The sequence below is a fragment of the Staurois parvus genome, unplaced genomic scaffold (genome assembly GCF_062004578.1).
Source record: "Staurois parvus isolate SC_StPar_1 unplaced genomic scaffold, SC_StPar_1.0 ptg000304l, whole genome shotgun sequence".
NCBI classification, from domain to species: Eukaryota; Metazoa; Chordata; class Amphibia; order Anura; family Ranidae; genus Staurois; species Staurois parvus.
Window position 1 is genome coordinate 1,457,801 of NW_028318100.1, and position 16,838 is coordinate 1,474,638.

A 16,838-nucleotide genomic window follows, 5' to 3' on the forward strand; every position below is an offset into this window, starting at 1 on the left:
TTGTCATATTATAAATTTTTCATATTTCATAATTTATTAAGTATTAATAATCAGAGTATAATTTATCAGAGAATATATTCTTCCATTGCTATGGCCACGTAATGAGAGAAAATAACCTTTGAGATACTCGAAATTATTAGTTATTAATAAATTTAAATTTTAATCAGTATCATTTAGAAATTGTTATATTGATTTAATTATTTAGAAACATTATTATTGTGTATTACATTGGTAGGGTATATCTTTGATTGTGTGTATCAATATTCATTTATCACCAGTCTTTTGCATTTTGTGTTAATATATATATAATTTTTGTACATAAATAAATTTTTATATTTATCTATTATAAGGCAAATTTTGTGTGTATGGTACGAAATCATACTGGCTAAAAGAATTCAAGGTATAATAATAAGTGGTGATCAAATTATCAAGGTGTCCAAATTATTGGTTTACTAAATATTTGCCGTATTTTAACGGCTGGAGGCACTGTAATATTTCATCTAAGGGAAAGGGACACGCCCTTTATAAGTAGAATAAATCCTTACATAAACCACCATAGCTTATTACAGACAGAGCGGGCATTCCAGAGCGCACATGAAAAAGGGAGGTTGGTTTTTGGGAGCACGGGGACCGATATTAAATTGAGGGGATTGTGGCTATTCACGGAAGAAAGAAGATGCCTGGTGTGGGGGTGAAATAGTGTAGGACCAGGGTTTGGGGAGATATCCCCAGAGGTTAGGAGAAGAAGGGTGAGGAAAGTAACATGGGAGTGAGATGTACACGAGGGCACATGCCTTCCAGTCCTGGTGTTTGGGTCAGCAGGAGTGTGAAGTATCAGCAGGAGGTGATGAGAGCAGTAGTAGGGAGATGGTAGCAGTGAGGGTGAGATGTACAAGTTTTGGGGTGGAGCAGAGGGGTAGAGAAGTGAGATTTTGGGAACGCAGGAAAGTAATATGAAAAGGAGGAGTAGAGGGGACATATTAAAAAGGTACACGGAGTGGGACTCAGACTTGTAAGAGATGTTTCCCAGGGTGTTTGCTTGCAGTTTGTCCAGCATGCAGTAGAGTTTCTTGTTGTTGTATCTTCCTGCTGCTTGAGTTCTGCTTTAGTTCAACTGCTGTGTTTAACTGCTTCTTCGCACTCCATCAACGCAGCACTCACGCAAAAGCAGCACCCCATTAGCGACTGTGCCCCCCATCAGTGCTCTCCCCCATAAGCTGGTTTAAATTTATAGGAAGATGCTCAAATGAGCACTCTTCTCCATCCCAATTAGAAACTGATAAGGATCACATGAATAGTGGGGGATGTTTCTCAAGCACAGACCAGAAACAGACTACAGTCAAAAAAAGGGTGCAGCTAGAGGTGAGAACTGGTCAATATATACTAAAATATAAATACACTATTTGTTCTGAATTTAACAGGAGTCAATGCATTTTTTTAGTTAAGAGTGGAGATAGGAGATAAGTGCATTTACCCAGACAAAGCAGCAGGAGTCAATGCGTTTTTCTAGTTAAGAGTGGAGATAGGAGATAAGTGCATTTACCTGTGAAAAGCAGAGAAGGCATATTTAGCTTGCTGTGTTTAACTGCTTCTTCACACTCCATCAACGCAGCACTCACGCAAAAGCAGCACCCCATCAGTAACTGTGCCCCGAACCTTCCTCCCTCAGCCAGGACATTGAAAATGGGCTGGATGGGTGTTCTAACATGACAGTGACCCAAAACACAAAGCCAAGGCAACAAAGGAGTGGCTCAAGAAGAAGTACATTAAGGTCCCGGAGTGGCCTAGCCAGTCTCCAGACCTTAATCCAATTGAAAATCTGTGGAAGGGGCTGAAAGTTCGAGTTGCCAAACGTCAGCCACCAAACCTTAATGACTTGGCGAGGATCTGCAAAGAGGAGTGGGCCAAAATCCCTCCTGAGATGTGTGCAAACCTGGTGGCCAACTACAGGAAACATCTGACCTCTGTGATTGTCAACAAGGGATTTGCCACCAAGTACTAAGTCATGTTTTGTGAAGGGGATCAAATACTTATTTCCCTCATGAACATGCAAATCAGTGCATAATTTGTTAGACATGAATTCCTTTAAAAATTTTTGTTGCTATTCTGTCTCTCAGTGTTACAATACACCTACCATTCGATTTTTAGACTGATCATTTCTTTGTGAGTGGGCAAACATTCCAAATCAGCAGGGGATCAAATACCTTTCCTTCACTGTATATGGCACTCAGGGATCCGAGCATGCGCGCAACGTGATGGCGCATGCACGGTACGCTGCAGAGTGAGTGCACGTGACATCATGGAGTCCACGTGTGCACGGTAGATGTCTGGCGGCCATTTTAGGTCCAATTGTTTGCAAGCATGCCAGACAAACACCAGCCTACCTCTGAGGCAGCCCGCTTATCTGGCAAAACCAGTCAGGATGGCCAAATCTCCACTGCCCCATCCTGAGAAAACCATATGATTGCTGCATGGCCTTAATAAGTGTATGGAACTTACTATAAGTAACTCTAAACCTGTTTTGCACATTTCCAAAGGGCTTTGAAAATGACGGCAACTTTTATTTAAAAGTCGCCAACCTATGAAACGATGACCTATATTACCAGTTGAGCAGTGATTCCATATATCTGTGGAGAGTCTCTCCTCCTGGATGGACATGTCTAGCTTTTAAGTGGGAGATGTGCCATTTCCCAGCAAGTCTGTGAGGGAGATCTTAAATAGGACATTCCAACTATCATCCTCTGGATGGCGTACCCTATGGTGGACGTTAGAGGGAAGTGTTGAATATATATGTATATGCAGCAACCACCTTCCCCTCCTTTGGACTACACTTGAGCTCTATCCCCCCACTCTCTACAAGCTTGGAGACCCATACATTGTTGTTCTTGAACACTTCGAATCTGGTATAGTAGATGGGAGACAATTACCTCTCCTATTGGAATCACGAGCCCCCCGCTACTTGTGGTGACCCATTTATGGAATCCTAGTGTTACCATTGTTATCCTAGGAGGTTGACAACACTTTGGGATCATAACTATCGATGGATAATTGATTCTACTATCGTTTACAATGACCAAGCAGTTCTGATAGTTTACATTTATACATAAGCAGCAATCAGTCTCAGTATTAGTACAGCTGGGGGATTGTGGAGATGTTTTTTAGTGTTGTGTGTGTTTGCACAATAAAGAGAATTGTTTATTGCTCTGGCCACAAGCATATATTCTCTCTGTCTCTCAACACTCAGCTCATCCCTACATGTACACTATTGATGTTATTCCTGGTGTCCAGTCTAGACCAGTCTTTGACACAAAAAGGAACACTTAAGATAATTTTACACACACAATTCAAGATTTGGTACATTAGCATTACCATGAAATTGTAAATATAGTATTAAATAAAATAATGTGACATTAAATGGTCAGTAGGAACAATGCTTTCATGAGCGACATTGGTGATGGAACTATGCAGGCACTGCAGGGCAGAAAATCAATCTGCCGCTGCCATCTACTCTAGGAACCCCAAGCACTCTTTGGAGGAACCCTAGAGTTCCTAGACCCTTTTTTTGAATATTGAAACATACTGTATAACCCAGTCATAATGATTAAATTGCCTGTGTCCTATATGGCTAATAATATTTTACTTCTTCCAACCAGCTCATCTATGACCTTGTAGGATTCTGACAATTCAACTTTCCTTCAATTTCTGAATGAGGTTATACATTCAACTTTCCTTCAATTTCTCAATGAAAAATCAATAGCGCATGCGCGTGTTAAAATGTAAAAGATATACAAAAAAAATGTACCATTTATGTTGTATTGATTGATACGTCAATGATTGAAACACATATTGATACAATGATGGTGTTATTGCATGCAAGTTCTGCAGATCTTTATAAATTCGACCATTTTTTCAAACCATGTGTGGCCAGCATAACAGAGATCCACATTTAAAGTTTCATACACAGATAAACACACAACCCTTGGGGTTTTGCAAAGCTTTCGTATGAGTATAAGCCAGCATGCCTTGTATAGAAGTTAAGATTTTTAGGGATACTGACTTTGTTGTTAATTAATATATTAGGCACAAGGAACAAACAAATCAATTATTACCACAAAGGTGCACTTGCACTTCAAATACATTTGTTAACATACCTTTCTAGGGGAGCATATTCCACAGTTGGCCCTCCTCCAGAACGTGATTTTGCAGCAACAGGGTAGGCACCAAAGGCAGCAGCAATGCAACCACATTCGGCAAATATCCAGGCAACATAAAAACGCATTCGAAAAACGAAGAAGATTGGAATCATGTAAAAGAGGCGAAATAGGAAGGCTTGCTCATAAAACTCATCCATTTTAACATAATTAAGTGGAAAATAATAGGAGACTATAAAAAACAGAACACCAAATACTGGTGCAGGTCTCATCCGTGCTATCATGGGCTTCCAGCTTGGAATATCTTGAGCATTAATTTGATGTAGCCAGTCGTGGTAAGTTTTGTAGCGATAAAAAGGTCCTACAAAAAAAAAAAAAAAGATATAATAAGTCTTAACTTTTTTCATGATAAAAGATATGCACTGACATAAGTGTTTGTATAAAAGTTGTTTGTAACTGAGGTTTGAAAAGATAACTGTAAAAGCTGGCCATAGATGGATCACAATTTGGCTGGTTCAGCAGGGACCCGTCAAATTTCAATTGATGCGTGGGCATCCCTGCTCAAAAGAGGTTGATTATTAGATCGACTTTTGTTGAAGAAATTAGCAGAGCTTTGCCTTATTTCAGAGCTTCCCCTTGGATCTAAAGCAACTGCACTTGCAGTGAACAGTATTTTTACTGTTAGTAAATCAACCCCAAAGTCTCAACAGGGGAGATTTTTATCTACCAGACCAATGGCTGAAAGAAAAAAAACAAAAAAAACAAAAAAGAAGAATGAACAACCCCCCCCAAAAAGAATTTGTGGCCAGCTTTATTCTACAAAATTGATGCTTACAGATATCCATCTAGACAGCGTTAAATTGGGACCCTTTATCTTTGCATGATGGCATCATGACACATGTGCAGAATGCGAGAGTGTAAGATTCAGTTCAGTGCTCTGGAACTTGCCCCAGACTAATGCTCTCATCCTCTGTAATGACATGCCTAGCAGGCTGAGACACATTTCTGTCCTGAGTAAGAAACAGGGAAAATGAACACATTGCCCGATCTGTAATCATCTTTTTCTATTTTCTAATAGAAGTATAGCTATGCTTGAAATGAAAACTACAGGTTTTTTACCTGTTTATAAAAAAACTATAAAGATGAAGTCACAGTAGAATTGGGGATTACACTTCACATCTCACATCATGGCAAAAGCGAGTACAGCAACAATACACAAGGGGGGATTATTTGGGGGTTTTTGTTATGCATTGTCAGGACACCTTGGGGAGATTTACTAAAAGTGGCATGCACTAAATCTGGTGCAGCTGAGCATAGTATAGTCAGCTTCTAGGCTTTATGGTCAAAGCTTAATTGAACAAGCTGAAATTAGAAGCCGATTGGATACAATGCACAGCTACACCAAATTGTGTGCACTAATTTTAGTAAATGTACCAAGGGGTCTGCATTTGCAGGGAGGCCTGCAGTCGGGTGTTCTGTACTGAGGAAGGTACTTGGGAAGAGGGAATCTACATTGAGGGGTGTTCTTACTGTGGAGGTTTGTACTGAGGATGAGGGCGGGGGTGCAGGAGTCCGGCTGGCCTATCAGCCACCTGACATTTTTTTTCTTTGTGTCACACAGTGCACAGAGCTGCAGTGCTCTTTTGGATACCAAATGCTGGTATACTGTGTAACAGCTGTGACTAGAAATGTGCGGACACAGAACACTAGGTGCCAGTATAGTATGAAATAACGTGATTTGTTTTACAAATACAATAAATAGACAATAATATAAACATGAGATTAGTGCAGCGCTAAAAACAAATACAATAGATATAAAATAGACAAACACTTCTTATGATGTATATAAAAACGGTTCAGAGATATCAGAATGACCAATATAACTGTGGGCAAGGTGCGTAATTGGTGTATAAATAGCAACAAGTAATGTCCTTAACGCCTGTGTAGTGTATTAATTAAAAACAAACACATCCACTAACTACGTAATACACAGTGCTATTAAAAGTCCAAAGAGTGAAAAATGGTGATGGAACCACAAATCAATTGAAAGAAGGGGACTTGATAAAATCCCAGTGACATACGATCCGGTGTCGTGCAATGATGGGTAAATTGCACACTCACCAGAGGCGCAATATAAATGCGCATTTATGTCATATGTTACAGAGGTCCCCTCGATCCTGGATAGGATGTAGCCTGGAATGGATAACTCCTCAGTGGGTAATGGAACTTCTAGAGGTCCCCTTAAAGGTCTGGCAACGGATGAGATCTGCTGGATACAGCTCTCCTCTGAGCCCTGGGATGGTCACCTGGGGGTCCTGGGGGGTTAAATGCTCGATGTGGAGCAGAAAAAAGTACCCACGGTGTAGTAATTTGATCAAAATATGGATACATTTATTGGAAATCAAGTTTAAAAGTAAAAATACACTTTGTTAAGGTAATGTGATAAGGTCAATCCTTATGAGTAAAAATGCAGTAAAAACTTGAATGCAGCATAAAACTGTGGTGTACACTGACCAGCTGGTAGTAATGGGTGGCCGCCGGACCTCCGTGATCCGGCGGCGTGACGTCACGGCTTGCAGGAGCTCCTCCTTGATGCGCGTTTCGTATCACACGTACATCATCAGAAGGGATAAGTGCCATAGCAGCCGGACGTCAGAGTAGTTCTATGTACAGTGTGTGGGCGCCTGCCTCAATTAAGCAGGCGACATTTTGCCAGTGATCCATATGTAGTGCGCGGGCGCTTGGGCGCCATTTTCTTGTAGACTGACGTGTATTTGTGTCTACTGCGCATGCGCAAGCGCCACAAGTGCCATTTTATTAAGGAGCATTACATGAGTGTACATGCAGAAAGTATGCCACCCCTATGGATAGGATACAATTCCGAAGCACATACGGAAATGAATCGGGTGTATAATGTGGGCGCCATTTTGCCAATGATAGGCATGTGGTGTGCATGCTCGGGCGCCATTTTTCTGTAGGTCAACGTGTCTATTGCACAAACGCAGCGAGTGCCATTTTTCTGTGGGTTATTACATGAGTGCATATACAAAGAGCTCTCTACCCTCCTGTGTGGGATAAAATCCCAAGATATACATGGAAGCATCTATAAAGTTCCATTGTTGAGACCATTATTTCCACGATATTCAGTGTGCAATGTGCATGTGCGGGGGAATGTGCGCCATTTTCCCGTAGACCAGTGTCCAACTATAAACGTAAAGTGCATATATGCGGAGCTATAAGCGCCATTTTACCATAGGTCATTGTTGAAGCATGAAAAGCAAGAAAAACATCAAAGAACAGCCAAAAAACAGATTTATAATAAAGGGTGGCAGCAAAATTGCAACCCTTAAAATATATATCTGAGTTATTTAAAAGTTAGTTACTATAAAAATTGCTGACTTATATAGTGTATTTGATATTCATAAGGAAATATAAATTGCGCTTATATAAGTGCTATCAGCGCCATTTTTTTAAAAAAAACTCCCATATCAGGGTAGTTACTGTGGGGCAAAAAAGTATTTAGTCAGCCACCAATTGTGCAAGTTCTCCCACTTAAAAAGATGAGAAAGGCGTGTAATTGGCATCATAGGTAGACCTCAACTATGAGAGACAAAATAAGAAAAAAAATCCAGACAATCACATTGGCTGATTTGGAAAGAATTTATTTGCAAATTATGGTGGAAAATAAGTATTTGGTCACCTACAAACAAGCAAGATTTCTGGCTCTCACAGACCTGTACCTTCTTCAAGAGGCTCCTCTGTCCTGCACTCATTACCTGTATCAATGGCACCTGTTTGAACTTGTTATCAGTATAAAAGACACCTGTCCACAACCTCAAACAGTCACACTCCAAACTCCACTATGGTGAAGATCAAAGAGCTGTCGAAGGACACCAGAAACAAAATTGTAGATCTGCACCAGGCTGGGAAGACTGAATCTGCAATAGGCAAGCAGCTTGGTGTGAACAAATCAACTGTGGGAGCAATAATTAGAAAATGGAAGACATACAAGACCAGTGATAAACTCCCTCGATCTGGGGCTCCACGCAAGATCTCACCCCGTGGGGTCAAAATGATCACAAGAACGATGAGAAAAAATCCCAGGACCACACGGGGGGACCTAGTGAATGACCTGCAGAGAGCTGGGACCAACGTAACAAAGGCTACCATCAGTAACACACTACGCCGCCAGGGACTCAGATCCTGCAGTGCCAGGCGTGTCCCCCTGCTTAAGCAAATACATGTCCGGGCCCATCTGAAGTTTGCTAGAGAGCATTTGGATGATCCAGAAGAGGATTGGAAGAATGTCATATGGTCAGATGAAACCAAAATAGAACTGTTTGGTAGAAACACAACTCGTCGTGTTTGGAGGAGAGAGAATGCTGAGTTGCATCCAAAGAACACCATACCTACTGTGAAGCATGGGGGTGGCAACATCATGCTTTGGGGCTGTTTCTCCGCAAAGGGACCAGGACGACTGATCCATGTACAGGACAGAATGAATGGGGCCATGTGGCGTGAGATTTTGGAGTGCAAACCTCCTTCTATCAGCAAGGACATTGAAGATGAAACGTGGCTGGGTCTTCCAACATGACAATGATGCCAAACATATCGCCCGGGCAACGAAGCAGTGGCTTTGTAAGAAGAATTTCAAGGTCCTGGAGTGGCCTAGCCAGTCTCCAGATCTCAACCGTATAGAAAACTTTTTGAGGGAGTTTAAAGTCCGTGTTGCTCAGCGACAGCCCCAAAACATCACTGCTCTAGAGGAGATCTGCATGGAGGAATGGGCCAACATACCAGCAACAGTGTGTGCCAACATTGTGAAGACTTACAGGAAATGTTTGACCTCTGTCATTGCCAACAAAGGATATATAACAAAGTATTGAGATGAACTTTTGATATTGACCAAATACTTATTTTCCACCAAAATTTGCAAATAAATTCTTTCCAAATCAGCCAATGTGATTGTCTGGATTTGTTTTCTCATTTTATCTCTCATAGTTGAGGTCTACCTATGATGCCAATCACAGGCCTCTCATCTTTTTAAGTGGGAGAACTTGCACAATTGGTGGCTGACTAAATACTTTTTGCCCCACTGTATATATCAAATAAGTCTTGAGTATACACTGATTGAAAATTAATCTAAATAAAATAGAAGTAAAAAGTCCTTTAACCTCATTACGTGAAATGAGAATAACCTATTAATATGAAATATTAATAGTTTACTACTGTCACGATATGGGTTCTCTGCCAGTCCCAGTTATTAATTCCTTTATTAATCCCTTGCGTCCAGAGAAACTACATCCTCAAATTAGTGTTCTACTCCTGTGGGCCAAATGCTCCTAGCTGTAATTAATGTGCCCCCTCCACCCTCCTCTGGCCAAAAGGTCCCCAAATTCAATTAATGTATTCTCCCCACTGTCCTCCGGTTTACAGCTACAAATTCAATTATTGTGTTTCCCTCCCTGTCCATCTAGTCTTTTGCCAAAATTTAATATTCTCCCCACTGTCCTCCTGTTTACATCTACAAATTCAATTACTGTATTTCCTTTACTGACCATCCTGTCTTGTGCCCAAATGTAGTACATCCCTAATTAATGCCTTACTTTTTGTGTCAGAAGAAGTGCTTCCCATCCCCAATGCAATTAGTTCTTTTCTTGCCAAATGTTCCCTAATTCAATCAAGGCATTCCCTCCATAGTCATCCAAATGGCCCCAAACTCAATCAAGGCATCCCCTCCATTGTCATCCCAAATGTAGTACATCCCTAATTAATGCCTTACTTTTTGTGCCAGAGGAAGTGCTTCCCATCTCCAATGCAATTAGTGCCTTTCTTGCCAAATGTTCCCTAATTCAGTCAAGGCATCCCCTCAATTATCATCCAAAATGTCCCTAAACTCAATCAGGGCATTCCCTCCATTGTCATCCTGCTAATGACCCCCCCTCCACCTCTCGTCTTGCCCCAGGGTTTAAGAGGTCGGTGTTGGGCTCTACACGCATCCATTCTGCTGTGCAGCCACTGAGGGATCCCAGCTTTGGTGGGACTCTAGTGGCCAGACTCTGCCTGAGCCCAATTGGAGTAAGGGGGACCCCAGAAGCCACATCAGCTCTGCCTGAGACTTTCACATCAGCTCTGCCTGAGACTTTCACATCAGCTCTGCCCGAGACGCTGCCAGCTCTGCCTGAGACTTTCACATCAGCTCTGCCTGAGACGCTGCCAGCTCTGCCTGAGACTACCACATCAGCTCTGCGTGATTGTATGCTTCCCCTGTGTTATCTGAACTGTTTATGAACTGCCTCCTACCTCACTGTTGGATTACAAACTGCTGAGACTTTACTTTGCCCACTGGGGCTGGATTACAAGTATTTTGGGCTCTCTCTCTGTACTACTCCCCTACTAATGTGGCCGCCCGCCCTGCAATTTCCCCATTGAGTGACTGTTGTCTGTTTCAATAAAGCATTAAGTGTTTGCCATCTGCCCTGTGTGTTCTGTACTGCCTACCCTCCGGTCACAACTAATAAAATTATGATGGCAAATAAAAATGTAGTAAAATGAGTGTGAGCGTTGGTTGTTCAATGTAGACAACAACATAAATCTATACTTAGTGGGTGTACACTCAATGTACAACTTATATGTCCCATATAAGTGTTTGACAAATTACTTAAAATAATGCCATAATCCTGTGAAAAATAGAATAATAAGCTCTATGCTGCATAATAAAATAGGATGCATAAGGAGTGGTTAAATTCCACACTGTATAATAGAATAGTATACTTAAGAAACCCATATACTAAAATATAATAAAATATCTTAATACATAATGCTTTGAACAATAAAATATATAAAAATAGCAAAATATATAAAACATTTTTTATAAAAAATTATAAAAAAATAGAAATAGACACATATGGAGTACTGATATGAAACTATGCTAAAACCCAATAGATATTAGGATGTAAACAAAAATTGTTTGAATGGAGACTAAGATGATGAAATGGGCATGGAGGCACTAACTTATCTATATAACAGTTTATATCCACTTCCACATTGTGACCAAGAGGGGACAAGGTTCTTATCTCGTATATCCCCTTTGTCTCCATCTGGGAGACTAGTCTGAGTTTATTGGAACCACGCCAGTGGCTTTGAACCATATCAATGCCTGAAAATTTTAAAAAGGTAGGGTCTCAATTATGGTGGTACCTAAAATGTCTAGATAGTGAATGTTCTTTCAAGCCTTTTTTGAGATTATTGACGTGCTCCCTAAATCTGTTTCTTAGCCTCCTGGTGGTGCAGTCAATGTATTGCTGCTTACATGGGCACTCCAAAAAGGTATACCACATAACGGCTATAACAGGTGATACACGTGGAGATGTTGTATTTTTTCCAGTTATGGAGGAGGTGAATGATTCAACTTTCTTTTTCCGTATGCCATTGAATTTGCATGACACACCTATTACACAGGTAAAAACCCTTCATGTTAGCAAAGAATGTGGCTCTAGGTGGTGGATCCTTGACATTTGGTGAAATTTTATCTCTAAGTGTGGGAGCCTTTCTGAAAACAATTTCTGGCTTATCTGGTAAGGCTTTTGATAGGATTGGGTCAGCTTTAACCCCTTCACGCCGGATCGTCCCGGCGTGAAGAGGAGTTCCTGCGCCGGGAGGTGGGCGGGACGGGGCGTGGCTTAGTGTCATGTGGCCGCCGTGACGTCACGTCACATGATCGGGAAAGGTCCTGATCGAAAGAGCAGACCGGGACCTTTCCGTGAGTACCTCACCCGCGAAAGGGTTAAGGATGTCCCAATTCTTTTTGATGATTTTGCTGAATTGCTTATGTTGGATGAAAAAGGATGTGACAAAGGGGCAAAATTTGTTGTTATTATGTGTAGCAGAGGTAGACAACATAGTATCATGGTTCATATCTGCTACACGGGCCATATCAGCATCGTGTATTTCTGCATTGTATCCTTTTTCCACAAACCTTTCTTTAAGAATGGTGGCTTTCTGATAGTAAATGTTAATATGTGCACAAATCCTTCTCACCCTCATGAACTGGCCCTTGGGAATGTTGGCCAGCCATGAAGGGTGATGACAGCTATCCTTTGGAATGTAGCTGTTCTTGTCCGTGCTCTTAAAGAAAGCCTCTGATGTCAGAAAACCTTCTTTATTCACCAATGTTACGTCTAAGAAGTCAATTTGTGTGACACTATAATTAAATGTGAGTTGGATGTTGAGGTTGTAATTTAGTAACTTGCCTCTTCTTCCCCTTGCCATAGGTCCAAACAGAAAAGCTCAAAGAGCATCCCATAATTAGAATAACCACCACTCTAATGGCCGTACCCCTAACTATAATCAAAACCAGGATCAATATAGATCTTATCACCATACACCCAGGAAAATCTGGGGAACCCCTCGCAATTTTCAATATGATAGACAATCCCCCACAACATTATGGAAGGATGAATTTGCACAGACATACCATCAAGGAACATAAAGAAGATGACTTTTGCACACCTGTTGGACACCATTTCGCACAACCAGACCACATTATGGAAGAACTCAATGTTTTAGTTCTTAAAGCGGTATAGCACTGCTTGGACCTTGAAGAAGGGGACACTCCCCGAAAGCTTGTCCTCAAAATTATATGTTAGTGCAAATAAAAAAAGTATCACGCACAGTACTCAATTGTTTTAGTTCTTAAAGGAAATTTCAAATCCATTCAGGAAAGAAAAACTTTTTAACTAAGAATGATAATTCTGCTTGACACAAGAGATAAGGGCCTTAATTTGGACATTGGATTCCTCAATCATTATCTAACATTTTTATGACTCCCTCTGTGAGTGTTTCCCCCCCCCCAGTCTTTGCTTTGCTGTGTCTTATCTCTAGGCTAACCCTAGGCTTGTGTTTCTTTCTTCTTTTTTTTTTTTTTAAATCATCCCCCACATCTCTTCTAACATTCTGCTAAAACTTTGTAATAGTACTGCTTGGACATTGAAGAAGGGGACATACCCCGAAAGCTTGTCCTCAAAATTGTATGTTAGTGAAAATAAAAAAAAAGTATCACGTCAGTACTCAATTGGCTGTTCTTTGATGTTTTTCTTGCTTTTCTTGCTTCAACAATGACCTATGGTAAAATGGCGCTTATACCTCCGCATATATGCACTTTACGTTTATTTGATGCAGGCGCCCACATTATATTTATTTATTACAGGTACTTATATAGCACCGTCAATTTACGCAGCGCTTTACATATATGTATTGTACATTCACATCAGTCCTTAACCCTCAAGGGGCGTACTGTAGTGGATTGTGATTGACAGTCCACGTTTTATTAGATGATCAGTAAAATGACAATTTTATAGTCTTGCTACATTCTGTTTCTTGCTCTTTAAATTCCTTACTCTCTTAAGTAAACAATCAGATATAGGTTGACAGAACAATGATGATAATTAAGATGGCGCCTTCATCCGGAGTCTCACCCTTGGTGACTCATTAGGAGAAAAGTATATTTTAATGTAAACAACCCCCATAAAAGGGAATGAGTCTCTTTGGGGACAATGATTGGAAGATATCAACACGGATGAAAGAACACGCAGAAACCCAGTGGACTTTTCACCCAATCAATGTATATGCTTTGCCTGCATCATAAGCCCTATAAATGATACTGTTAGTTCCTCAATAAAACAGAATTTTAGGAAGTTGGCAAACTGCGAAGTGTCAGTGTCTTACTTCCACGTGCACGTATTCTCATATTAATTTGGCTCACTGGTAGATCACGGTAAATGGTCTGTAAGTGACCTAGTCCAAGACATTTGGCGCCCAACGTGGGGCCCGGGTTCTGAACACGGGATCAGCCAACCCAGAGTGGATGAGGGGGACCGTGGAGCATTCCAGACGCGGAGACTGATCACCTCCGAAAGCGGTAAGTGAATTTTTATGTCTAATAATTCCTTACCTGCGTAGTCTGGAATTGCCCAGCGGGACTACTCACCCGTCTGGCTGTCTGTTGATCAGCAAAGTGACAGGTATACTTGCCCGGGGCTCCTTTGAACCCACCTGTCAGTGTAACGTCATCTACCAGTGTGATATGTCTTGTCTTTTGTGTTGTCTGTGTGTACCAGTGTGATTGGTTGGGTTGTTGTTGATGTGCCTGTGAGGGAGGGGAGAATTACGGCAAAATATTCCTCGTCAGGAGTGGACAGGATACACCCTGATTTGAGAGAGGGTGCCGGGAACTCGCAGTCGCAGTAATGGCGACACGGGGGAAAAAACCACAGCCAGGGATTGGCTTGTGGGGGAAAAAGAAAACTAAAAAAAAACAAAAAAAAAAACATTTTACTCCCGACAGGCGTGTCTGAAATACTATGTCATGATCACACTGTGTATGTGGATTAATGTTTGGTGTACACCACGAAAGAGTGAGGATTGGTGAAAGTAGTACAGTGACAATCGGAGCTCCTGATATATTGGTTTACAGGGTTAATGTACATTATTCTCAGTGTAGCAGGAAAATAGGGAAGTTACTGGAGGAGAAGCAGGGGGGGCAAAGTGCTGCGCGGGTTCCGCTTACACGGTCTCACGGCACAGCACTTTCAGAACAGAGTGACGGCTTTGGGGACCACCTTAGGGTCCCCGGGAGGGAAGTAAAACAAAATGGGACAGAAAGTTATAAAGCCAGAGAACAGTTCGTTTGCTTGTGAACTGGTGGAGGAGAGAGAGGGACCAGAGTATGTAAAAAAGTTGAGAAAGCTGTGTAAAGAGAAGAGAAAGAGGGCTTCTAATGAAGCATGACATGTTAAAGACAGCAGAAACTTGGTTTAATGTGGCCCGCGCCCTACATCAGGAGGGGTGGGTGGAGCAAAAACTGAATCAGGACGGGGGAGTTGTATATGTATATTACAGGAAAGGAGATGCGCCCGGCAAGGCGCCGCCCCCCTATGATGATGGCCCATCCTGGAGGTGCGAGGCATGTGGAAATACAGGAAGGCCCCACCCCGAGAGTCCAGATTTTTGCATACCGTGTAGTCAGAACCTCCGGATATGTAAGGGGTGTTCAGTTAAGAATCCGGGGTGGGAGGAGATTTCCAAGGGATGTGACCGGAAGCTGACTATGCAACATCCGATGTTTCCAACTCAGTCACCTCCATTTCCGCCTCCGCCCCTTCCGCCCTCATCAAAGATGGCGGCGCCCAGTGAAGCCACCGGAAGCCATGTTGACTCTGGGCTTAGTACACCGATACACCATACACACCTCATGCCAGCTGCCCCCCTTTTGCCCAGTGCTTACTGTCTCTGGCTTCCAACCACCTTCGGCCCTCCACACACCCCTGATGCCTGTAGTACCACCACCACCAAAACAAACAGAGGCTTCAGACCAAGTTGAACTGAAGACACCCACAGAATGGCAGGGCTGGAATTTTACAGATGTGGTAACCCCTACCTCTCTGCCAGAGAGAAGAGGATGGGCTCAAGAAAAGACCGTGGCTGCGGCAGTCCGCCAGGGTACCCGAGAGGATGATGCTGTTTCCATTTGTTCCCAACAGAATGATCCGTTCTCAGAAGGCCATGGTCCAGAAAGCAAACCACTCGTTCAACTTCCCCCAACCACACAACCCCATCGTCAAAAATTATCTATGTATGAGTCTGGAATGGGAGCAGACTCAGCACCTCATCCCTTTTCTTCCACTTACCACAATCCTGTCTATCGCCCCCAAGGATCTGAAGAAGACCATCCCCGCCCGGTGCCCAACCTACCTGATGCTCCTATCATGTATGTGGCTTTCACTCCATCCCAAGCCTCCGCACTAGTCACAACTCTCCTGGACCCGGAAAAACACCCGATGCCTTTTTACCGGCGCATAGCTCAGATCCACAAGACCTATTCCACAGCCTGGAGGGATTTGGTCAGTCTGTGTGAGATCAAGGCTGTGGATGCATATTGGCCTATAATGGAAAAGGATCTCACCAGAGTAAAGCCAAATGAGGACACCACTTATGCCTCGGGAATTTCTTTCTGTGACCAGTTGCAGCAGTGGGCCAGAGAGAGACTGGCGGACCAGGCCACCACATTGCAGGACATTACCCAAGACAAGACTGAGTCGGTGGAAAAGTTCCATACCAGACTAACACAGGTGTTTACAGAGCTGGGATTCAGTGTCCATAACAAGGTACATACTCAAATGCTGGCCTCTGCATTTGTATCAGGACTAAAGGAGTCTGTTCGCAAGGGCTTGATCACTGCCCGTCCAGAGTACCGTACCCTCCACCTGGATATACTGCTATTAGTGGCAAAAGGTCTGGAGACCGCCCAGGTGGCCCGGAAGCCGACACCATTCATGTTGTCAGCTAGAGAGCAGGTCCCCAGAAGAAACCCACTTGTTTGTTTCAACTGTGAAAAACCAGGACATTTCAGAAGGGAATGCAGAGCTCCCAGACGTTCACGACGACCCAATGACTACAACTCAGGGTGGGAAGAGTCTGCAATGCCACCACCTCCACCGCTTCCAGGACCCCCACGCACAGGTCCTACCCAAGAACATCTAAACCTTCTCCAATAGGACAGGGGCAAACCTGTGTCCACTCCCCTTATGACAGTTTCTTCTCATGGATATTGTGCTAGTGGGCCCCTAGCAAAGGTCACTGTCCCCATCGAGGGACATCCTACACAATTCTTAGTGGACACAGGTGCAG

General features: G+C 42.6%; 1 protein-coding gene across 3 annotated transcripts in view; it reads right to left on the reverse strand.

Annotated features, from left to right (window-relative positions):
- Window positions 1-16,838, reverse strand: part of MBOAT7 (membrane bound acylglycerophosphatidylinositol O-acyltransferase MBOAT7) — a 598,958-nt gene that overhangs the window by 149,145 nt on the left and 432,975 nt on the right. For all 3 annotated transcript variants that reach the window (XM_089683323.1, XM_089683324.1, XM_089683322.1), the window contains one exon: window positions 4,152-4,512. In XM_089683323.1, the coding sequence (XP_089539449.1) occupies window positions 4,152-4,512 (361 nt within the window). The remainder of the gene's footprint in view (window positions 1-4,151; window positions 4,513-16,838) is intronic.